Here is a 25000-nt window from a genome sequence, read left to right on the forward strand (position 1 = left end):
ATCCAACAACGCCACAGGTTGTGTTTTACAGAACCGAAACCGAAACCGAAACTTGTTTGGTTGCTCACCTTGGGCATCGTCTAATCACGGTCCCGCTCCTCCCAACGTCACAGCTTTAGTTGGTGCGGCCGCCGCAAACCGCGCATGGTAGTTTTTCTTCTTTGGCGCTTTGTAAAATAATTACCGATTTGTCAACCGGATAAACGATGAAAAGTGGGCTAATTTGAGCCAGTCTACGCAGTGCAAGCAAAAACGGGAGCTTGACAAATTCACTTCAGTGTCCCTTTAAAAACAAACTGCCATCTTCCTTTCATCCTTATGTGTTTCTTTCGTGGGTCAGTCTTTTCCATAGCTCAGCTTGAAATCAAAAGAGACTACTTGAATAGGTTGATGCAACAAACACCAAGATTTTTTTCACACTCCTTTTTATTTCAAAAGGAAAAAAAAGTAAACTGTACAGGCAACAGCAGGACTTTCTGCAAACTTTGTTATAAATTAAAAGGGGGAAAAAAAAGGAAGGAAGGAAACTGTACAAGGGGCTTAGTCCTTTCACGGACCTCCAGGAGACCAAAAGTTCATCGGGTCGTCGGTGTCCCGCTCCTCGCGGGCAGTCTCTGTCCACGCACTCAGAAGCGTTCAGGGCGCGGGCAGGGGTCCACGATCTGGTCGAGAAACACGTACTGGCTGATCAGGCTCCAGCAGTGGTCGTTCAAGTCGTGCAGTTGCGTGCGCTGGTCCGGACACGGGAGACACTCGACGCGATCCTTGACGATGCCGGCCACGCGCATGAACTGGTGCAGTCCTTTCAGGCTGCCCAGCATTCGGCAGGCCGTGGCCGCCGCTTCGTCCTCGCTGATCTTCTCAGCTGAGGCGATCCGCTCCAACAGCGCGGGATGGCCAGACATGCGCTGCAGGGCTTGGGCGCAGTACCTGTTGGAAGAACGTGGACGTGCCACCGGTGTACCACTATTAAAGGGACGCTGCAGGCAACCAGCACGCTGGTTTCAAACGAAAGTATGACCTTCCCATAGCCACTTTGGCGTTGATTTGCTAATCAATTCAGTAATCGCTAATCAAACGCTGATCAAACTTGACGCAAACAGTGACTGTAGCAGCTGTTTGCGTCACAATGAACTGTAAGCAAGCGAAGCAGCGATGATGTATAGCAGTATAGAAGCAACGAATACAATGCTACTACGTACTGAGTGGTTTGGTCAGTTTCCGTCCACTAAGCAAAATGTTCGTTCATGGGACCTGTGATCAGCACTGACACTTTGTTGAAGAAAAACACATTGTCCTTTTAAAGGCCCCGCGGATATTGGTGCCGAAGCAACCGCTCACGCGTAGCTCGCCCGCTTCCTCGAAAAGCGGTACCGCTGCCCCAAGTATGGACGAGTAGCGCCATCCAGTAGCAGGCAGAAAAGACATTGCGCACGCCACATGATTTAACCGCTTCCGGTGCAAGTTGTGTGGTATATAGCCAGTGGTGGCGGCACTGGTCTTCACGTTCTCTCTATTTTCCACCTTATTTTACATAAAGCTACGCATAAAAGTGTTATATTCGTGTTCTTAGTAGGCTAATCTATCAATGTAAAGCAACTTGTATTAAGACTTCAGTGTCCAGTTAATGCTAAGCCCAAGGTCGCAAGTTTGAACCCGCTGCGTATGTGTATGTATGTGTTAATGGCACGAGGGCATCGATGCCAATGAGCGCCATGTCAGAGTGCGTGATCTTTAACTTCGTAAAATACAATTTGAAAGGACGTGAGGAGGCTAAAAATTAAATCATTGGTATGGGGTGCAAAAGGCCCTCAGTCTAAAACGTTGTCAAAAATGTAAGATCCTGGTATGGGAGTGTGTTGTTGGTTTCTTTACGTTGCATTTAGCCGTGTGTCGTTGCAGAAGTGGCGAACGCTGTTTTATGATGATCTAACGGTGGAAAATTCGAGCTTTTGCACTTGGTTCCCGATTTTCCGGGCTGAAAGGTTTGTTGTTACGTCAAGTTAACTTGGTGCCCATTGTCATTCCAGCAACGATGTATTTACTGTCGAATATTTTGCGACTAAAATACACACTCACTCCTCTAGTTTGTCACTCGCTGCATGCATGCCTCCGACGTAATGATAGTGTCCATTGATGTAGGTAGCTGAGGCAATTTTCAAGTTTTATTCAAAAAGAAAACGGCCACAGTTGCATCAGGCTGCCACGCATCAGCTTGAGAGCTTTTGCGTTTTTTGTATCCACAGTGAAAATCCCAGTAAATTAAACTACTTCGCTGATTTATAGCGCGTGCAGTATAGCAAACTGTGGATATAAATGGAACAAAATGAAGCATTCGCGCACCCCTGCATGTCGCGGTCTAGTAAACGCGACGTTGCCCAGCCTCTGCTGCGTGCTCCTGAATGCTTGCTGGTAGCTCATAGGTGACCCTTCAGGTGCCATGCCAGTCCTTGTTTCTGTCACTGGCGGGGGGGAGGAGGAAGAGCGGGAGGCCAGCACAACTGGGGCAAAAAACTCATTCCCAAGGCTACCACGTTTTCTCCCAAGCGCCTGCACGGCACTTCCTGTACTCGACGTGCATCGAACAGACGCATTGGCGAGGGAAGGGAGGGGCCATTTTATTGCGGGCTTCTCCAGTCAATGTTTTGGACACTCGCTGGCTTGATGCCCTGCTGTCTCGGACGTCCCCACTGTTGTGGCAGCTCAGTGCACGCAAGCTTTGGTGGCGCCTCTTAAAACCTTCGGCTAGCAAGAGGGCGAAGAGGTGCACAGCAGCCAGGATGTGACTCCATGCTACACTGCAACCCGCCGGGCAATCGCACGCTGCCTCCCCAATCGCCCCACTGTCCATCTCAAAGGTGAGGCACACAACATAGGGCCGGCCACTTTTCTTCCGGGAGCGAAAGCAGCTGCTGAGCACATGGATGAGGCCCAACCTGCAAAAATAGAGAGAGTAACAGTAAATATCACTCAGTGAAGAACAGGACTAGTCCGCTACAGTTTATGGTAAAGGGACCGAGCAGAAAACAGTGGCCGCAAAAAACAGACTCAAAATGACCAGATTTTGTGTCTTGCTTAACACTGTTGCAAGGGCAATAATCTACACCTCAAACAGCAATGATGTCAAAATTGTTTGTCAAGTTCGAGCGTGCAAGTATCTCTGCATGCTTTGTTAATGCATTTTTCAAGAGAAGGAAGTTTAACATTTAAAAACCTCAGCGTGGGTAATGATACCAGTACCCGCCTAATCGTGTTCGTCATAACTTAAGCAAGCAATAATATGATTATCTGGAACTCACTTCCAGAATCTTTCGAGATAAACAGGTAAACATTCGGGCTATACCGATGACCCATCGAATTAAAAAAATCTAGTTCAGTGAGTTCGAGCTAACGAGGTTTTACTGTATTATCTATTCGTGCACACCAAAAACATGCGCTTTAAAACAAACACAACCACCCCACCGCCAAAAAAGGAGAAGAAAGACACACAAACAGATTTTTGCGCAGAACATGCGCAATAAATAATGAAAACACACAAAAGAAGAAAATTCGAGGCATATGTGCGCTTTTGTAGTTGACTTCGCCGCAAAGCATGATTGCTTTGCGGCAAACGCGCGGGCGGACGACCGTCACGGAAAACGGCCGCAACCTTTCCGTTAACATCTTCGCCAAAAATCATCCCGTAAATTCGATGTACAGCATTTGAAAATACCTAATCCACCCACTAGCGGTATGGTCTGGCGATTGTCGCTTTCCTCTTTCAGAGTTACTGCAACAGGGTCGCCGCTGCGCATTTGCATGGTAAACAACGGTGAACAAAGTGCCATACAAATGCTCATACCGGTTAACTCGCGTCAAGTAAAAAACAAAGAAGGATTTACTTACTGCGAGTCGCACGTGTTTGTCCGCACCGATGAAGGCGAGCAATGCGCCTCGGTGGCTAGGCGGCATGCCCTGCTCCGCTGCCGCTCGGATGGGTCTTTGGCACGGCACCCCGAGTAGTACGAGTCTTCGGACACAGTCGGCAGCGCAGACAAGTCCTTCGTCCACAATCCGCGGTCGGGAGCCGGAAAACGCCGTCCAGTTTGAGCCATACCGCGTTACCGTCACCTGCTCTTCCACAGTAAACAATACGAGACTTCCCGATCGGCGCCCGTACCAATATGGCCGACGGTCTCGTTTACATCAGTGTTGCTAGATCACCAAGCAATTTCGCATAGGGTCTATTGCCGACTGGTTAGGACAACCACAACGCAGAGGTACCGTATTTTCTCGCACCTAATTCCCACCCCTGTTGCAACCCGGAAAAAGAAGACGTGCGCGTTATCTGCACTAATGACCGCGCAATGCAGCCTTTCAATCTTCATAAAGCAATACTGTGCAATTATGACGTTTTCATCCAGATAAATGCACCAGTGGTTATCAAACCTACGTTTTCACCTACCTGCGCGTACTGAGTGCCCTACTGAAGTGAAAAAGAGCGACCAAAAAAATCTCTCTTCCTGCACAGGAGACATAACTACTGAGCTGATTACTTGCAGATAACTGCTAGGATCTATTAACTCAACTTCTCTACTGCTGCACGCTGGAGCCTGAGCTAGGAGCAGCAAGCCCACTTGGGATAAAGATAGTATAAAGACACGTACAAGGTGAGCGAAACACTGGTATACAGGATACTTCTGAGAAGAGTTGAAATTGATCCGACAACATGTCCACGTCAACAATGTATAGTTCCCCCCATACTTTCATATGCCTCCAAGGGTTTTTCAGCACCTTCATTTGGCTTGGCTTGGCTTGCTAAGTGCTTCCTTGCACATTTTCCTACACTATTCTACCCTACTAAGTGTGCACCAAAAATGGAAAGCAAATATCACACAGGGAAGACAGCATTCAGTGGCAGAGGAAAGAAACCTTCAATCAGATATGGCGAAGGAATTCGGGCAATAATACCTTGCCTCATCGATGCTTCCAAGCTTTCTAGAATTTTTTAGAACGACATCACCGGATCTTTTAAAAGGCATGCAGGCAGGTCTTGAGAGGTATGTAGATAGCTCAAGAGGTACATACCTGTCACGTCGAGTGCCCGTGGCGAACTGGACAGCTCGCTCCACCAGGTCCGAGTTGCGCCTCCCCACGTCCCAGACGGCAAACATGGCCTTTGAGGCCTCCAGGCCGGGCCACCAGTCGCCGATCTTCACCGTGAGGTCAAGCAGGGTGTAGTTGTCCGCAATGTCCTCGGCCAGAGCCCGGACAAAGACGCTGGCCTGGCACGACCCCAGGTCGACCACGTTCACCCGGTAGAGCTTCTTGCTGGACAGCACGGCCTCCGCCAGGAGTCCGGCCACCTGGACGCCGATGGTGGACGCCTCCAGGTGCAGGTCCCGCAGGCTCGGGTGGTTGGACAGTGCCTTGAAGATGGCCGTCCAGCAGGCATCACTCGCCCGCGACCACATGCGCAGGTGCAACTTCCGGAGGGTGGACGTGCCCTGAATGCCCTTGGCGATGCTCGTGTACATCTCCTCGGTCGGGGCGAACGGCTGCAGGTAGAGGTCCAGCCACTCGATGTGGTGGTGCACTGTCAGCTGTCGCACCACCCGCCAGTACGGCGTCGTTCCGTCACACTTGGGCAACGTGGGCATGTTGACCGTCCCGACGTACCGGAGCAGGTCAAAGTCGTCGTCGGCCACGTTGCTTTCAAAAGAGATCCTCTGGCCTGCAGTGCCACACTCTCTGAGAGCCTGGCAGACATCAGGAAACAGGTGGTGCTTGTCGCTGTTCACCTCGATGGTCACACTGCGCAGGCTCTGCTTCGACGACAGCATCTCAAAGAACTGCCGCCACTGGTCCAGCTTCCAGATGCGCATCGGCAGAGCGAGATCTTCCAGGGTTTTGTTCTTGGACAGCGCCAGGCGCCAGCAGTCGTAGTCCAGGTTGGGTTGAGAAGCTTCGAGGTCCGCTATCGTCGCCAACATCTGCTCGGGAGCGGAAAGCGCGAAGCTACGGAGGTAGCCCTCCCTTTCCAGGACCTTCGACAAGGCTGGGACATTCTTCCGGGTCGCCGCAAAGCCCACCAGACTCACGCTCGTGATGGACTTGTTGGTCTGCAAGCCCACGAGGGCCCACCTCAGAGCAGCCTGCTCCACCTTGTTGTGCGCCACAAGGCTCAACGCCTTCACTGTCTTCGTTTTCTTTAGGTACTCTGCGAACTGCACACGATACATGAGCGAAGCGTTGCTTATGATGGAGGCATGAAGGGACAGCTCGCGGACCGTGAGGTTCCGGCCCAGCGCCCGGAGGAACTCCTCGGCATGCTCGGTCCTCATGCGCAGCTCAGGAAACCGGAGGGCAGTCAGCGACCGGGTCTTTCCGAGGAAGCTCGACAGAGCCGTCTGTAGCAGCGGCGGGTAGTCTTTGCCCGCCGAGCACTCCAGCTCCTTGAGCTGCTCGATGAACGGGATCGCTGCGCACAGGATGTTGTCCCGATCATATCCCACTAGGTGCAGCTTGACTGAGCGGACAAACTTGCTCCTCCGGAGGGCGTCGAAGAAGAGGTACTCGTAGGTCCCAAGCGTGCCCGTGTGGCAGTCAATGGCGGTTACACAGTGGTGCGCTGTCAAAAGGTAGTGGACAATGGCCGCGGCGTGCCGCAGATCGTCTAGCATGGGCGGCGGCAGGCACGACACATTGACCCGTCCCAGCAACAGGCAGCTGTGCCGGCCGGCAATTTCCCGCAGCCGCAGGCTGGCGCGACACAGGAACTCATTCCACAGGGAAAGGTCCTCGAAGATCCAGCAGGGACGGTCGCCGCCGCCGGTGCAATCCGCGGTGTACACAATGCGGGCGCCCGTGAGCGTGCCCTGGGCATTCCGCAGGTGGGCCAAGACGGCGCCGGACGGCGATGGACGCACCGGGCCTTCGCCCGCCGAGTTTCCACCTAAACAGATGAAAGAAGAGGCGCAAAAAAGACATTCGGAAGGAAGAGACATGCAGAAACGGCATGTGAGTACGCTTCTTGAAGTAATTTCTGTAGCGCTATTACGGTGTTCTAGGCATTCACAAACTCTGCCCAACCATAAGTTCTGACGTTGAGGTTACTGGTGTTTCGCAGTTGAGGTAACCGGTTTGTGTACTAAAAAGCTGAAATGGTAACACTATAGTGCACACTACAGCGCTACAGCACACACAAGTGCACACAATAGCAAGTTGCATTTAGGATTGCATTGAACAAGAAAATGGGAATCAAGAGAAGTCATTGCTCTGATGCATGTGGCACTTCAACCTGCTAGAGTGGTTTGAAGAAAAAAAAAAGCCTGGCAGAACTCATCAACTACTTCATTACTGCTACATCATATTTTCCCCTCTTGATTAATGTTTTTTTTTGTTGTCTTGGACGTAAATTACTTTGTCAGGCTTCTTTATTCTCACGATGTGTCTGCCTCATTCCTTGGTTTCCTTTCTTCGTCTTCTTGCACAAATTTTTCGCCCGGATTACATACTTTTGCAGGCAGACTGGCGGAGCGTCACCACACCACAGATTTCACGGAATCAGAGCTGTATGCGGCAGCGTTAACACAGTCTCGGCTGCTACCCCGGGGACCCGGGTTCAGATCCCATACGAACTCATTCATTTACTGTCTGCAAAAGGAACCAACTACTGTACAGGACAACAACGGTTTTTCACACAATGGGACATTTTAGGCTTGTGCATTAAAAAAAATTTCAAGGTGTTAAATACAACCAGAAGGTCTCCAAAAACCATACGTATCAATGAAAACACAGACAAATCTTAAAACTAATAGATTGTTATTCTTAGACACCTGTAAGCAATGCCTGGGAAATAAGCACTTTTTTGCCCCACAAAGGCGCTGACACGCTTAGGCGTTTTTTATGCAGCGTAAAAAAATTCCTCATCCCCTCTTTTTCCTGCGTACAACATTCATTTCATGCCACGCATCTTGCCAAGTACCGTATTTACACTATTATAATGCGCCCCCGAATGTAATGCACAGGCATTTCGGTAGGCAGGCCCCCATGCTTCATAGTAGGGATATTACAGTGGCAGCAAAAATCCCTCATGCTTTATAAACCTGCTTATCCAGCCTATTGAGTGGGCATTAAAATTTTAGTAGGGAACATTCAGAGTTTTTGCTATTGCAAGTGCCTTGACGTTTAATTTTAGACGTGACGGGTCGTTGGATCATTTTCTGCTAATTTATGAAGTCCACCCAGGAGTCTCCAAGTCCACAAAAAAGGTGGCTGACGATTACGATACTCCTTAATGTGAAATTTGAGCGCAGCACAAGCTACAGTCTTCTCGGCGATGGCACATAGCTGCCGCATTTCAGGAAGCAATCGCGTCATCAGTGAACGCGCGACAGCGCACGCTATTCTGGCATTATCACGCAGCGCGTAGGCGCCGCCGAGCATGCCTCATGCAGCCTCAGCATACCACCTTCCCCGTCACACCTTTGCCATACTATACTCCTCCGTTTTCCTGCTCACTCTAGTCTATCTTAAGTGTCCTCTTCCGCCGCCCGGTTACGAGGCCGACGGTCATGCGAAACCACAGGAGTGGGCGCTTAAGTGCTGCGCTCTAAAAATGTCCGGGTTCGGGGACAGTGAAGCCTTGCAAGAAAATATGGCTCTGCTTTGCTCATGTCAACTGCATACTCGCGTTTCCAGGACACCCATTGTGCATGATACTGCTTGGTTCCTCTCACTGCCGACAAGTAAAATTACCCTGCACTTGATGGACGTTTCATAGTGGTGCCTCTGCGACTGAAACGAGCAGCTAATTGAAGCGGCAGAAATATGCGCAACATCTGGCTAAGGTTATGCCCATTCAGGAACGGGTGTGCCAAAATTTACCAACAAGACATTGATGGATTGTTTTGGATTGGATTGAGTTGGGTTTTCGGAGGAGTTCGTGTCAACGGCAATTCTGCTGGCAGTTTTGAAGCAGATTTTGGTTTTGACCCTGAATGCAATGCGAACTCGAAACGTAGGCTACTTTTAACGAAAGAAGGTGTGCCTTACAATCGTGCAAATACAGTATACCCATCCAACCTTCCTGCTGTCACCTTCAAATGAAGTCATGCAAATGCCACACCCAGCAATGAATAAACTACGACTGCCACAAGTCCTATTAAGGTAACTATGTTAGAGTGATGCTACAACAAAGTTCATATTGGCAGCCGCCACGTTACTATGCCCCCCTGTTTGAAGTCAAGAATTGTCTACAGCTAGAATTTTCCCACGTGACCTAGCTACCTCTCTGATGACTGCATTTTTCCAGACTCAAAAAAGACAGCTGCACTCACTCAGGACACCTCAAAAATTTCAACTGCCAGCATGGGCAACATGTGGGCTTGTTACATGGCTGCATTCGACATACAAGTAGATGCACCTTCCACCAACATGAAGAGTATACGCATAAACGTGCACCCTACGCCTACTTTCAGACAAACGGGGACGAGATGCAACACTAGCTAATTACTAAGCCGACCGCGATTCGGCAAGCCCCACCAGTTTACTGCCCACATCAATAGCTTTGCGACATCCACTTGTTCCTTACAACCGGTTGTGTTAAAGAAATGCTTGCATTTGGCAAACTTTGTCAAGCTAAAGAAGGTGCCAAGTCCACATTGTTACAACGACCGATCTTCCAAATACTACATGTGCCAGTAAAGACTTTCACAGGGTTCATGCTGGTATCACAAAAAAAAATTTTTTTTCAAGGACTTTCAAGGCCTAGCCAGCCTATTTTCAAGGACCATGTTGAGGGCCTTACTTCCACAAAACACAAGTTTCAATGCATCAAGATGTATTATTTATTGCACAAGAAAACATGTTAAGAGGATTCTCACTTTACACAGTAAAAGTACATTTCTAAAACGACGGGCCGTCGCTTTGAAACGACGGGGTAGCACCATGCAAGTGCATGTGTTCCAGGGTTGGGGCTGTCGCTTTGAGGGTCAAGAAAGCGGGCGAAATGGCACTGCGGTGCACCGGCATCAGGGCGCAAAGGACACGCGCTGCCCCCCGTCGTTTTGCTTGGCACTTTGCGCCCTGCTGCTGGTGCACCGCAGTGCCATTTCGCCCGCTTCACTGTGAAGGTGTTGGGTCCACGGACTGCTCGCTTTGCGAGGGCACCAAAAAGTTCTTCATGGTGCTACTCACTGCTGCCTTCACATTCCCGTCATGATTGGAGCTTTTCGCATGACTTTTCAGCGGCGACTCCCCCACAGCAGCGATGTCAAACGTTTTCGCGCCAGGCTTGCATTTCACCCGATGTGAACTCGCTGGGTCCAGTGCAAGCCAGTGCCTATAACTGTCGTCGTTCAGCCACGAGCATTGAAACTTGGATTTACCAGGCATTATCCTAACTCACAGTTACTCCGTGCTGTAATTTCGACAGCACACATTACACGCCACACAAACCACGCCGAACGTTCGAGCTATGAGAGAGAACAACGCAACTCCCAAAAGAAACACGATATCCAATCTATATTGGATATGGATCCGGCTAGACCCTTTGAAACCTGAAACTGATCTCAGCGCAGCCAGGCCCTTAAAAACCGAAACTGATTTCAGCGTGGCCAGGCGTTTAAAATTATCTGCTAAGTGTATTCTGTTTAAGAATTGAAACGCAAAGGTTTCCTCGTAAAAACGTGGCGAAAATTTACGGAGTAGGAATACATTTCTTCGTACGCAGAATGGTCATCTTCTTAATTTCGCTCCAAAATCAAGGGTTTTCAAGGACCTGTAAAAATTCAAGGACTTTCAAGGCCCTTGAAAATGCTACTTCTGAATTCAAGGGTTTTCAAGGATTTCAAGGACCCGCACGAACCCTGCTTTCACTCGAACTGCTCAGCATAGCCACCTGCCCATGCTCTTATCCCCCACTTTGCTCAAAGCACTCGAAGACTTCTTCGCACACCTAGGGCAGACGTACCTTTGGCTCCCTTGCCTCCGGCTCCCGTGCCTGCAGACAGCCTGGGGTTCTTTGCCGGCGTTGCACCAAGCCGAGTCTGAGAGCGGGTAACTGGACCAGACCTGCACAAACAATTGCTTTAAGTCGACACCTGCCGATACTGTACAAAGTGGTAGCCAAAAAGTACGCAACTTTGTTTCATTTGAGAAAACTAGCCTTTGGTAACTTGCTCAGTTCCGGTCCAGCAATGAAAGGCACTTTTGAATGACGACAATGCAAGAAATGCTCAAAGACTTTCGAATTACACACTGCAGTGGTGACATGATATGGCCAGTACTAAAAGCTTTGTTGTGAGTGTTAACCGCACCGGCCGCGGTGGCTCAGTGGCTAAGGCGTTGCGCTGCTGAGCACGAAGTCGCGGGTTCGATTCCTGGCTGCGGCGGCCGCTTTTCTGATGGAGGGGAAAAGCAAAAACGGCCGTGTGCACGAGATTTCGGCGCACGTTAAAGATCCCCTCCAGGTGGCTAAAATTAATCCGGAGCCCTCCACTACGGCGCGCCTCATCGCCTGCGTTGCGTCGGCACGTTATACCCTACAATCAATCGAGTGTGTTAACTGCACATTAGCATTCAAGTTGTATGATAAACCGAAACCATAAACACCCTTACAATCACCCAGTCATGTTTCTTGGCGATGGCTTTGGTCAACAGCTGCCGATTGAAAAAAAACGATTCTGTGAAATTGGCTGGGGGAGTCGCCAACTTTGCTTTTTCTCTTTCCCTTGATATCTCAATTATTTAAGCTTGCGATAAAAATCTGTTTTCCTGTCATTGAGACAAAGCAAAAGCAGCGTTTTTAATAAGCAGCATTTTTGCCTCCGTGGCCCCTTTAAACAAAAGTAGCCGAAAGAGGCAACTTCTGCACTCTTTCACCACCTGGAACTCTTTCACCGTGACAGGAATACTTAAACAGTCCATAAACAGAAAACACAAGGCTGGTTCATCAAAAACACTGCTCGCCCCGATAACAATGATACTGATTGTATTGCAAACTGAAAACAAATATAACATATATCAAGGAAAAGAGACAAACCAGTGGTGACTCCTAAGCCACGTTCGGGTGAGGTCACTACGACGCAACAGGGTCTCATCGGTGCGATTGGGGGCCGGCCACAAGAGCCATTGCCCAGAAATGGGGCGGTGAAATCGCAGGGGTGCTTTAAGTACCACTTGATCGTACCTCTTGAATGCTAACGTGCAGTTGCTAATAGACCGATAACTGTGATGTTTTGAATGCTAACGTGCAGTTGCTAATAGACCGATAACTGTGATGTTAGTGTTCTTAACTGTTTCGTTACTACGCCTATTCAAATTGATCACCGGTGATCGACGATTTATATTGCCTATTTTGACACGGCGTAGTCGTTCCTCCTACACCTATTGCGGCCAGTGGTTAGTCTAGGCTTTGCACTTTTAGAATCCGTTTAAATTTTCCCACTCCGGCGATACTAAGATTTTTGACGGCATTTTTTGCGAGCTGAGGTGCGTGTGTTTTCGAGGAAGGGGGGCATGGCTGCTGCACTCGACAAAAAAAAAAAGGATGCAGATCGTGGTTACGCTGCATTACCATAATATTTCTTTGTCAACAGGTTCCTGGCAAGTCAAGTACCTGATAATGTTGTCAGCTTTGCAATCCGACAGCGTTGAGAGGTGATGATTACTTGAAAATGACACCAGCTATTCACTATCATGATCTTTGCTTCGGAAAAAGGGCAGCTTTATTCTGCCAAAGCTTATTTCTGATGGTCCCCCGCATATCTAGCAAGTGCGCCTGGCATTTTCAGTCAGTTTCCAGCAGTTTCGGTTTCGTTTTTGCGTTGCGAAAATCTTATTTGGCACTACTACGCAGTTACCCAACTACGAGCTCATCTGCCATGGCGCCTTCGTTGCCCGCTGCTGTTCCTCGAAACAAGCATGCCGATCGTGCTTCCACTTTATCTACGTCTTACTTCTGCGATAACAGCTCCCGCTGAAAGTCAAAAGATAACGCCAAGTTGTCGGGTACCAGTTCAGACGAGGAGAACGCTTCCAATTGGCCTTGAACACCGCCAGCTGTTCTCCGGCCAATTTTGGTTTCATACGAGGGTATTTCCGGAGGTCTAGTGTTGCTGCTTAGAACTGTCTATTCTGACAAAATGTCCAACAGCCTTGTATTTGTTTCTTTCCGGAACTTAGGTGGTGCTGCAATGCAGTAGGCTCGTAGTGCTGAACTCGTTTCATAGCACAACGGCAGCTTGGTGAAAGCTTGCTGGGCACGATTCTAGCGCAGAGTATCTTATTCCTGCACGCAGGGCTACCATAGCGAGTCAGAACATGATAATAAACTGCAAATGAAAGTTCTGACTGATAAGTGATCATCAGAACACCAACAAGCTCCCACCAAAAAGTTTGGTTTTCAACTCCAAGGAGATTTTTTTCGCATCACTTAATTGCCTTCAATATTGTGCTGGTCATAATCATTGACAAGGCATTTTTACATCATGTGGATGCTAATTGGGGGCATTTAATAATGTCAAATCACCAGATTTCTTCTAGAGAACCATCCAAAACAGCAAAATTTGAAATAGTGGTTGGGCTTCACCACAAGGCACGGGCACCACGTGGGCTAACATTTTCTTTTATATCTGACAAATTGTACCGTGCAACTCCATTTTCTTTCTAGGACAGGTTTTTGAAATGTTTACCTACAAAATGTATATTCTAAATTTTTTTCTACTACCGGTGGTTTATTTACACAACTTACTTTTTTTCATTTGCTTCGACGCCTGCACAAAAATTACGAATTTGATAATTTTTTTCAGAATCATTTATGAGAACATTATTAAAACTAGTGTCGTTGGAAAACGTGCGGAATCATCTGCATTTTATGTCACTGCAATGTGTGCCTAACCAATATGTGTGCCTAACCAATTTGTAACCAGAGCGGGCTGACAGATCCACGACCTTTACGGGCCCCAATACGTTTGTAGTACCCACGAATGTATGATGCGAGCTAAGCAACAGAGGGCAGTTCTGGTCTGGCAACCATGGTAGCCCCGCGAAAAAATGGCGGGAAAATTTGCGGGTACGCCAGCCAAAATGCTACCAAAACGTTTTGTTAGACCCCTCAAAATTGGTCAATTTACCGCGGTAACGAAAGAGTTAATGTTGGACTGACTACTCACATCATGCATCACCACAAGGCTTTCAGTTTCTTGCATTTTGTTTTTTAATTAAAAAACATATTTCGCGCCTGGAATGGAGCCGGGCGAGTTACCAAAGGCTGTTTTTTTTCAAACTAAACCAAGTTGTGCTTTGTCTTCAAGGAGGGTTTTTACAGAATTACTTCCTTGTTTAAATAATGGGCTCTATATTTGAAAAACTACAACCTATGGCCACATGATCAAGCGGGAAAAAAAAAAAAAAGGTAGTAATTTGAACAATGACTCTTCATTTGCCGTCGTCTTTGCAAGCATGCACGGCAGAGTTGTATGCTGGTTCGAGGAAGGGGTCCAGCATGAACCCAAGCTTCAGCACCAAGGTATTTCATTCTAGACTATCCCAAATGCCAAAGCTTTTGAAAGCAATAAAATCTTGATGCTTAGTTAAACAGCGTTCCTCATTCCTTCCGTTCAGCGCCCTCATAAAGAGATGCTGACGCAAGTAGTGAGTAGTGAAGTTCACACTTCAAACACATTCAAAATGAATATATTGTCTGACTTGAATAAGAAACTTCCAATCGACATCCACCGTGCTTCGCTACGCAATTTCAATCGCAGATGAAGCATGCCCTTGCTATGTTAGGGTGGCTCTACTGCCGTCAAATTGTTTTCGTGCCGTGGAACGTTCAAAATAAGAAGTTATCTCTCACAATGAAGCCATTCTTACCCTTAACCCCTTAAGGGCTCATTAAGAAACACAATTAGGTACTAGTATTGCCAAATTTTCTTATGGCATAAAATGCTTCAGTCACATCTTCAAAACAAAAACCTTTGCGAATGTTTTAGTGATTATTCCATACTCCACGTGTAATGCCCCATACCTAAAGCATTCGAGGTGTATTCTGCAATAAATTTAGTGTCACTGTCCGTAAAACCCTCACCGCTGTCTTCTTCGCTTGAGTCAAATACGCCACCGACATCCTCATCACTCACGCTTGCACGAGAAAGCAGTCTCTGAGAACCCAGCACTGGTGAGGTCATGTTTCTTAAGACACGCCGGAAACACAAGGCACGCATTCCGCCATCTAATGTACAAACTCCCATTGAATAAAAGCCCCAATGACAAAACCTGTGCTGCCACCTATGCTTCCCACAGAAATGCACCCTTAAACGAGCTGGGCTCATCAAAAGCCCCTCAGAACATTGCGGAAGACCCATGATGAGGACCACAGGTCGTCACAGGCAAAAAAGTGGCGACCGCCCATGACGAGCCTAGGTCGTCGTAAGCCCTTAAAAGGGGTTAGCTCAAACTAGTTTTAAACCTAATTTGTACTTTCTCTTAAAAGTTCTGAATCACTTTCAAAATGCCCACTCTACTGCACTGGTGGATGAGGAATGGAATGTCGAACATTGCAACAATATTTTAACTTTAAAATAAATTGCATGAGGCAGTTGTTATAAACAACTCTTCATGCTAACCCAGTATTCTTTTTCAGTATACTGATTTTCCCAAAGTTGTGTTCCCAAAGTTGTGTGAAACCTTTGGGGCGAGGGCACAAATGCTCATGTAACGTCCTCTGTAACTATCAGTTGGCTAGACAGACATTTAAACTAAGCAACGTTAAAATAAAGTGTCACGGAGAACTGTAACGTTCACATACGAGTAAAATGTCCATTCAGTTTGAAGGCGTTCAAGATGCCACTAGAGTACGAATACTAAAGCTCTCGGCGCATGTCTTTGTATTGATTGAAGGGGAGGGGGTGGCAAGGCAATGTTTGCACATTGTAACTAAAAAATAAAAGTACAGTCCCTTACACCAAGCACCTTGCTAATTTTTGGAAATGTTGGCTGACAGCACAATTCTGAAAGCACCTTACCCCTCTGTGCGCACAATAAAATTTTGGCAGCTAAGCTATTGCGCGACATAGTAGTTTGTGAAGCATGTGTAAGCACACCTGGCGCATCTTCTTCATAGCTCTGCAAATAAACCGTGGCTCTGGACTTTCACTAAACAGCAAAACAATTATGCATCTGAAACTACACAATGCCTCCATTTGATATCTCCACTATGGCACCTCTTTAAATGGGCTGCGAAGATGCATAATTGTTTGAAAGAACCAGCCCTTGGTAGCTTACTCAGTTCCATTCCAGCCACCAAAGATGTTTTTTCACAGAAAAAAAAAAAATGGAAGAAACACAGACAAGCTTTTGTATTTTGTGCTATAGTGATGTAATATGGGCAAGAGAGATGTAGTGCGGACATCTCTATTTGTTTGAAGTTTACAATAAAATTGATATCATTGTTATTGGGGGCAAATCAGTCTTTTTAATAAATCAAACTTGTATTTTTCCTTCGTGACTGCTTTGAAGAACTGCGTCAACTATTCGAACCGTTTTGGTTGCACCACGCTGTGGCACAAACGCTCCAACAAGAGCTAGCAAGTCTGTGCAATCGGCGAAGTTATGGCGCGTGATCGCTTGGCGAGACTCGGCCAAAACTCAGCCTCACCTGGGAGGAGGCTCATCAGTAGCGCTGCGCTTGCGGACTTCAGCGACGAGGTCCACGTACTCTGTAGGCCGAGACTGCCTGCTCCCTGCACAGGCGACAAATGGATCAGGTCGCTGCTCCGCTCCATTACCATAAGTGGTCATCACTGCCTCACTCTGGGTCACAGAACAAATGCTTATTGTATCCAAGTCAAATTTATATACTGTTGCCACCTGGCTATCAGTAACCCCGAATGGTAATGATAGTGGAACGAGTAGCCAGAGCTGCCAAAAAAAACCCCAATGAACTGTCAGTGAAAAAACTACCATCCCTTAAGTTGAGAGAAGCACAAAAGCTTTTTTTTTTTTATTATCAAAACTGCGTCACAAAAGTGCGCCCAACGTTCGCTAAAAGTGCGCCCAATCAATCATCAATCCTTCGAAGACCCAAATCGCAAACGAAGAATGAATCCATGCCACCATTCCTCACACACTAAGTAAACACATCTACGAAAAATCGAAAATGTATACTGGCACGTGGTTCACGAAATAAAGGTATACTATTGCACTTCTACTTCGGAATAAATGCATGTATTGTCTTACAGCTGAACCCCTTTATAAGAGACACGTACTGGGCAGCAGTTTCTATCTCTTATATGAGATGTCTCTTATAAGCAGGGAGCACTGTTTTCAGCAGGGAACCATGTTTTCACTTACTGGTCAACTGCTACTTTAGTGTGGGCACCGTATGACTAAAGTAAGCTCAAAGGAACGCTACAGCATGTTGCAAACGATTCATTCTAATTTATGTTTGACCCCCAGAATTTATGAAACAGTTCTGAATCTTTGTTTCCTTCATGACAGTATTTACACTGTTTTTTACAACTGATTCTACAAGCTTTCTTTCCTTTCACTGTTTGTGGAAGATGAATCGTAGATGTTGAGTTCACAAGCCTGATGAATAGCCAGAGCGCACAGCTTCTTCCGCTCTGTGCTCAGGCTATTAATTACGCTTGCAGGACTTGACATCTGCGATGCTTCTTGATTGGGAGCTACACGAGTGGGAGAGCCCGCATGTGCGGTTGCGCTCCAATGGATGGCAGCAAGCTTCAACCACTTCTGTGAGTTGCATTGCCATTGGCAGGGCTTCTCATCGTCATCTCATAGATGACTGAACCACTATGCGTTTGCTGAAGTTAAAATAAATAGCGACTGCAGGCGTCTGTCGTCCACCTGTATTTCCACAATGGAAGCAACTGCAATTAGTGACTGGTGGCACTGCATCTGAAGTTAAAATGTCTGTTACAAGCGAGATTATCGATTAAAGTTCAGGGATGACTTGTCCCTTACAACTAACTGCCTTCTACATCCGATGTCTGTTATAAAAGAGGTCAATTTAATGGGAAAGATAGGGCAGACAGCCATGTGGGTGAATAGTGTCTCTTATACCCATTTGTCTCTTACATCCATGTCTCTTATAACGAGGTTCAACTGTATCTAGAACCTTTCCTTTTTTCGCGATTTTCAAGTAACCCCTTTGACACAATGGAAGCCCGGTTTCACGCACGCACCATGTGTCTAGAGATCGTAATAGAGCTTTTCGGTCAATTAACTGACCCATGGATAAATGCATTAGTTCTTTGACAAAACACCACTGGTTTAACTAAGAAAGCTTTCGCTACAAAAGTACATCTAATTCCATTTCTCCTTAATCAGGTTCCTCGCACTTGAGACGCAATCGAGTGCCCCACTGGGAATGCATCATTTCATGCTACTAAGGCTTCCACTGAACTGATCCGAACAAGAAATTTGGTGCATTTAAACAAAGTAAGTTCTGAGTGAATTCATCACCCTTCGTTTAACGTCAAAGCTCTTTCACCCATCCTCCCAGGATTTCACAGATGTAAGAAGACTTTAAGGGGCCAGATGTGCTGCCAGTGCAGCAGGAGCGGAAGACACGTTTGCACCAGCATGGTGTTAGGCCTAACGTTAATCTTTGAGGTCTTACGTCAAACAGTGTCTGCAGCTTGAGGTACACCCGTGCAATTTTTTACCGATATCACGAGAGCGTCGACCTTTGTGTCGATCAGTGCCGTATGATGGAGTGATACGACAAACTCGGCGAAAGTAACCGCACGCGCACTAAGCGAAGGCCGCTGCTGCCGTCGTCTGCTATGCTGTTCCAAGAGCAGACAGCCACCCCGTACTGCTGTTACCACTCTCTTTCACTTGCCCTCTTCGCCCCGTTAACGGCGGGTTGGAGGGTCGTGTGACAAGCGAATAAAAAAATCGGGGGCGGCTGTCTGCTCTTGGAACAGCCTAGCAGAAGAAGACAGCAGCAGCCTTTGCTTAGTGCACATGCGGTTACTCTCGCTGAGTTTGTCGTATCACTCCATCATACGGCGCTGATCAACGGAACGGTCGACGCTCTCGTGATATGGGCAAAAAATTGGACGGGTGTACATGCAATTAATAATACTTGGCAGGCTGTTAAGCCTAACATTGGGGCTGCCAAACGTTAAGCCTAAACATAGGCATAACAAGGGCGACAAATTAGAGCTCTTTTGTCGCAATAATGGAGAGAAAAGGTGCCACGTGAACGTGACTGCAACGCTTCCAAACTGATATCTTGCTTCACACAAGTGTACACACCCCTTGCTACTCAAAGCTTGCAGACAGCAGTGCATAGTACCAGTGGTGCATTGGACACTGCCTTTCCAAACAGCTAATTAACTATCATTTCAGCCAGTCAAGAGGTTCAATCAATCACTCAGGGTGCAAGCACCAGGTGGGGCGACCGCTTGAAATTTGTGCGCCCATAATCTGAATTCTGTGTGCGTATTTCGAAGCGTAGCAAACAAAGTAGCACATAGTGGCTCTGTTTTTTTAAGATGTGGAAAACACACACAAAGCTATAAAACAACTTTAAATTGAGACCTTTTTGGGGCTTTTAGGCGTAATATGTCACTTAATCAGCTAAAAGGTGTAACTTTTGACGAAACCGCAGTGGTGGCTGCTGTGCATAGGTACTGGTTGTGTGACACCATAAGAGATGGCGCTGCGATCTGCTAGCCTGTGACGTCGTCTATATAATTGCACTGTGCAATACGCGCAGTCAGTCGTCAGTAACCCACGGGGGTGTTCATATAGTTTAGCTGTCCGAGTTTGTTTCTATCGTGATAGCGGCCCACCGGGCCAAAACACCACAGTGCCTTTTGCAATGGTGTGATGCAGTGACAAAAACGTGCATTTCACTCCAATGTTTTCATAACTTTTTTTTTACTTCCGCAGTTATTTTAGGGCTTTAACCTATGACGAAGTTTTAAATTTTTATTTGAGCTTTGAACTGACTTCTGACACATCAGTTATGACATTACCAAAAACATTTGCTTTGCCGATTTACTTCGAAACCGATGGCAACATACATATATTACATAATGCGAGTACTACCCTGCACAAACTCTCACCAAGTTTAATCAGACTGGATGCATAATTAATGAAATTAGTCACTGCCTCATTGACGCTCTCAGAGAAAAACTGCCGCACGTGCTATGAATAACAGAACTCAAACAAAAATATAGCACTGTGACAGAAGAAACTCACCCACAAGCACCCTCATGTTGATGCTGCTACTGGGTTCGTCAAACGTTCAACTGGGTCCTCTGTTGGCCAAGTTGTCCAATCCACGTACTTCGCTGCAGCAAAAAAGATGACGACCATGTTAAAACTTAGCATGGAAAGTTTGCACACAGGTGAGATAAGGAGTGAAAACAGTGGCGGCTCCACACTTCCCCTCACTACCTGGCATGCTCTGCTGTGTAGGTACCGCACTATTATAGTACTGCAAAGAAGAACTGTTTTCACTATGACCCACACTAATGCCATCATGCGACTTTAAACTGCCTCCGTTGCCCCAAAATGCATCAAATGTACTATGATGAAGGAGTAGCTCCCGAAGGTCATTTTGATGCTGGCCCTCCAGAAATGAATTCCCTCCGTAAGAAGGAATGATAGCCAGGAGCTACTGAAAAATTCAGCCCTTGTAAGTTGACATGTATGCTTAAAACTAGTCTGGTGACAGTAGGCTAGACTAGAACAAGCTGATGCTGACAAAAGCTAGAACTTCAGTGTGGAGCCTTTTCACTTCTCTCCCAAAAGTAGGAAGCTGACGTTAGCATCAAGTAGCTTCCTTCACCATAAGGAAGAAGGTAGGGGCATTGAAAATAGACAACTCCACTGCCCTGGAGGCCGCATATCTGAAGCGACTTGCAGTGAAATTCGAAGGACGGTGTTAATTCAGAAGGAATGTACAGATACCCCCACTAGCAGTGCAATTGGACAAATTGGCACGCGACTTTAAATATAAATAGCCGCACACGGGGCCAAAAACATGCTCTTTTTGTTCTTCAGTTTCTAATAGTCATATTGCCATCGCGCCCTAGAACAGCAGGTTCCTGGACGTCTGTCTCCAGATAGACTGGTCCCAAGTAAAGTTACTGCGCTTTATACGGACATGTGAAGTGTGTCGTCTGAAACGTTCCTTCATAGGTTTCACACCAGGCAAGGCTCCTGTCCTGGATTAGGCTGGCTGCATGTAAGCTGCTACACACAAGCACAGGAGAGGCTGGCTGAGAACTGGCCTTGTTCCCTTCAACGGCTGCCCTGGCAAACAATGAACTTCTTAGTGGTTGAGTTCGCTGCAACATCTACATGAAGGACACAGGAAGCCGCCTGAGGAAAGGAGTGGCCAGAGGTCATTCACTGGTGTCCTAACCCAGGACAGGACTACACCATAAAGGCGCCCAAAATGGGACTGAAACGTATCACTGGCTTTGTCTTATGAGCTACTTGCCAGAAGGATAGCAAAGGAAGTGGACAATAAGGTTCGGGCATGCTGTCTTTTGAAAGATGCAGACACACCAACAAAAAACACCAGTGAAGTACCCTCCCTCTACCCAATGGCTTTAACAAAAAAGGTTACCTTCTTCAAAAGAACAACTTTTACCTGCTTCAGGCAGATTAGGGGAAGTTCTGTCATGCCAGCAAATCGCTTCAGTGAGAAACCGGCCTTGGCAGCCTTTTAGATGACAGCTGCCAGGGCTATATATTGATGTGCAAGATATTTATATATTATGATGGTAATTTTGCAATAAATTCATAACTGAGGCTGGTAGCAGTTTGTCATTTTAAGTTATTCTTGGCACTGCCTAATGTCGGCTGGGGAGAGGGGCAATATAACCCTCATGCACATAATGCATGAAAGGAACTGGCTGCCTTTTGATAATGCACACTGCCTAGACAGTAACAAAAGTTCTTGCTTCTTGCCTGGCTCTGTCCAGAAAATTCACTAAAAATCAAGTTTACGCTTCTCACGTAAGCTTATTGCTAATCCCCCTGACTGCAATGTGCCTGCTACACAAAGTCGATTTTAGTGCCTGCAGTGGAAACACTTCTGCAGTAAGTTAAGGCCCAACCCCACACAAAAGAATGGCAGGAGCACAGCCACAACGGCAAAGGGTTGCTACAAGTGTCCGACAAATGAGGTGGCAAGATTGCAACACGCAGCGCTACCTGCAACCGTGTGCACAGCGGGAGTGGTGGATACGTTACATCTTTGCAGTGCAAGGGTGACCAACCGAAAGCAGCCACTATCAAGATGCCCATTCTGAACGCAAATCTTGTATTTCACTTGTCAGTCAAGCAATGCATCAGCGTTGCAGCGCATCTAAATTTGAAAAATGCGACCATGATATCTACTTCACCCCCCATGCATGCTTTAATTAAGGGAAGTTGCTTTCTACCGCCCACCTCCACGCTGCAAACATGTAATGCACCCAGCATTCCCACTACACGTGCAGTCGCACATAGCAGTGACATGCGCTCCAACTGGACTGCGCCGGTCATCGGTCACTTGGGGCTATCATTTTCCACTGCAGCTGTACCCTGCATACCGTGGTAAAGCAGTTCTATACAGGAACACTGAAAGAAAGGCAAGGGTGCACAAGATGAACAGTTCACTGCTAATGCCCATCTTGTTGACTTCAATTTCTTGACCACTGCATTTAACACTGCAACCCCCCCCCCCCTTCCCCCCAACTGACCCGCATATCTGTTTCACAACAGGCTGTCGTAACCAACATGACTTAACAGTGCTACATCATATGTTTAAAGGCGTCTTCCAGTAAAGTTGTGCTGCTGGAGAGCAGTTTGTTTTCGTTCCATACAAGATTAGGGGGCTGGAAAGTTCCATCTCCTCCATTTATAAATTTCCACAGTTACAACAGGGTCACGCTCCCTTGTAGAATGCATGTACACATGCACACTTCTTTACGCACTATATGCATACCGAACATGCGTAACAACTTCCTTGCACATTTCACCCGCCGTGGTGGCTCAGTGGCTAAGGCGTTGCGCTGCTGAGCACGAGGTCGCGGGTTCGATTCCCGGCCGCGGTGGCCGCTTTTCTGATGGAGGCGAAAAGCAAAAACGCCCGTGTGTTCCGAGATTTTGGCGCACGTTAAAGATCCCCAGGTGGTCAAAATTAATCCGGAGTCCTCCACTACGGCGCGCCTCATCGCCTGCGTTGCGTCGGCGCGTTAAACCCCACAATCAATCAATCAATCAATCCTTGCACATTTCCTTGCACGTGACGTCACCCCTGTCTTTTCTGGAGCGCTGTTTTTAGCTATCTTAGCACTGCTAGCAATAAGAGCGATAAATAAGCTCACAGCCTTTCAGAGTGCACGCAGTGCATCAACATGGCAGCTACAGTGAAAGCCATCTTGAAGGAATGTAGAGTGCAGGAATGAAGGGACAATAACCAACATGACGGAAAATAAAAAGAACAAGGAACCCAGCAAGGAACCCTAAAGAACAAGGAACAAGTCACCCAAAAAATTGGCAGGCGCCAAACATAACGTGGGAATTGATGTAAGCATCGTGGAATATTTGGGTTCAAATAAACTTCCGTGTGGCCCTTTCTTTTCAGTGTAGTGTGATTATACTTGGTGTAGTTGCTGACTTTTCAGAACGATGAGCAGTGGCAAGTGCATTGAGGGGGGCAGACATCCTACGGGATGCCGGAAAACTTTCGACAGGGTGGGCTGTGATTGGCTGCGCGTGCGAAGACGTCACAAAGAACGGCCCGCGCAGCCAACCACGCGAGACCGCGTCAGAAATAAAAAGTGTTCCGGCACCCTCACGCGATATCGCGTGGTTGGCTGCGGCGGCCGTTCTTCGTGACGTCTTCGCGTAACTTCCGGCGCATACTCGCGAGTCACGTTCCCGAACAGCGTTATCTGCAGTAAGATAAAACTCAGCAGCAGCAGCCCTCGGGAAACCGGGACAAATTCCAGGGGATACGACGCGCGCTGGTCTGCACGCGGCCGACCGCGTTCGAATTCGGAACAGAGAACGGAGGGGATTACAGGCAAAGAAATAACGCCGTTCACAAACACCAGGAGTGGCCTACACCTACGGGAGAAGCAGTTACACGCGTAAATAGCGGACCAGAAACGCGAAATAAAACGTACAGTTGCGACGCCAGTCGTCCGAAAGGAGACGCCGACCGTAGGGTAGCTCACGAGCTTCACAGAGACGGCCTGTCACGTTCACGACCCGGACACCTCCTCCAGCCGCTCCCGACGTCTTCGTGCAGTCTTCTTCGGCTACACAGCGCGCTCAGAAGGCGCCCGTACGTCCCAGCCCAAAGACAGCACGGCGAGCTCGCATGCGGGACGCCGAGCTCGAACAGCAGCAGCACGAACTGGGCGGTAGGTGGCCCTTGCCGAAGCGAAGAGTCCCCGTTGATCCGCGTGCGCTACGTGAACTGCGTGAACGCGCTCAAGCTGCGTCTGCACCTTCACCGTCGTGCGGCATGTGCAGCTCGCGGCGCCTGGTCGAAGAAAACGGCACGTGCACGCGAAGGGGGATCAACCGGAAAGCCAGCAACGGAAGTCTAAACTGAAAGCACCAAAACCTTGAAGTTATCCATTCGTTTGGCTTGATTTACAGGCGACGCAGACGATCTCGGCAATGTGCGTCGCTCGTCTGTTTCGGCCCGTTCCACCATCGCGCGTTCACTTTATGTGCGGAGAATCCTGGAAATGTTTGCGCAGAACGCTCGGATTAAACCGACACGTAGAAATGTCTATGGGGGCCGGTTTCCTTTCTTGCATGTCCGCGGACTTGTTTCACAGAATAGCCCGTTTCTTGAACGCGTGCTTGAAGTTGAACGCAACCAGCTAAAAAGTTGTTCAAGTTTCAACACAAATGGATACAACTGGCTTCGCAGTGGCTTTCAGTGCGACTTTTCCTCCATGGTCGAGAGTCTTGCGACTCGACATTAGCACACCTAGTGCGGATAAACTATCAAAACCCT

General features: G+C 47.7%; 1 protein-coding gene across 1 annotated transcript; it reads right to left on the minus strand.

Annotated features, from left to right (window-relative positions):
- Positions 1–443: 443 nt before the first annotated feature.
- On the minus strand, positions 444–24938 carry LOC144138621 (uncharacterized). The gene is made up of 6 exons (XM_077671006.1): positions 24153–24938; positions 20224–20315; positions 16643–16727; positions 10955–11055; positions 5068–6934; positions 444–930 (listed from the first exon to the last, which is right to left on the minus strand). Exons 2-6 carry the CDS (start codon positions 20237–20239, stop codon positions 627–629), a joined length of 2373 nt encoding a protein of 790 aa, XP_077527132.1. The 5' UTR covers positions 20240–20315; positions 24153–24938; the 3' UTR covers positions 444–626.
- Positions 24939–25000: the final 62 nt, after the last annotated feature.

Source organism: Haemaphysalis longicornis, unplaced genomic scaffold (assembly GCF_048455015.1).
Source record: "Haemaphysalis longicornis isolate Haplotype H1 unplaced genomic scaffold, Haemaphysalis longicornis Haplotype H1 scaffold_5, whole genome shotgun sequence".
Classification (NCBI taxonomy): Eukaryota; Metazoa; Arthropoda; class Arachnida; order Ixodida; family Ixodidae; genus Haemaphysalis; species Haemaphysalis longicornis.

What these genes read in the sequence shown, in the direction of transcription:
- LOC144138621 (XM_077671006.1), bottom strand. An exon ending in ACTGATGAGCCTCCTCCCAG is followed by an intron (nt 11,056 to 16,642) that starts GTGAGGCTGAGT and finishes TTGTTTGTGCAG; the next exon opens with GTCTGGTCCAGTTACCCGCT. An exon ending in ACGGGCACTCGACGTGACAG is followed by an intron (nt 931 to 5,067) that starts GTATGTACCTCT and finishes TTCTTCCAACAG; the next exon opens with GTACTGCGCCCAAGCCCTGC.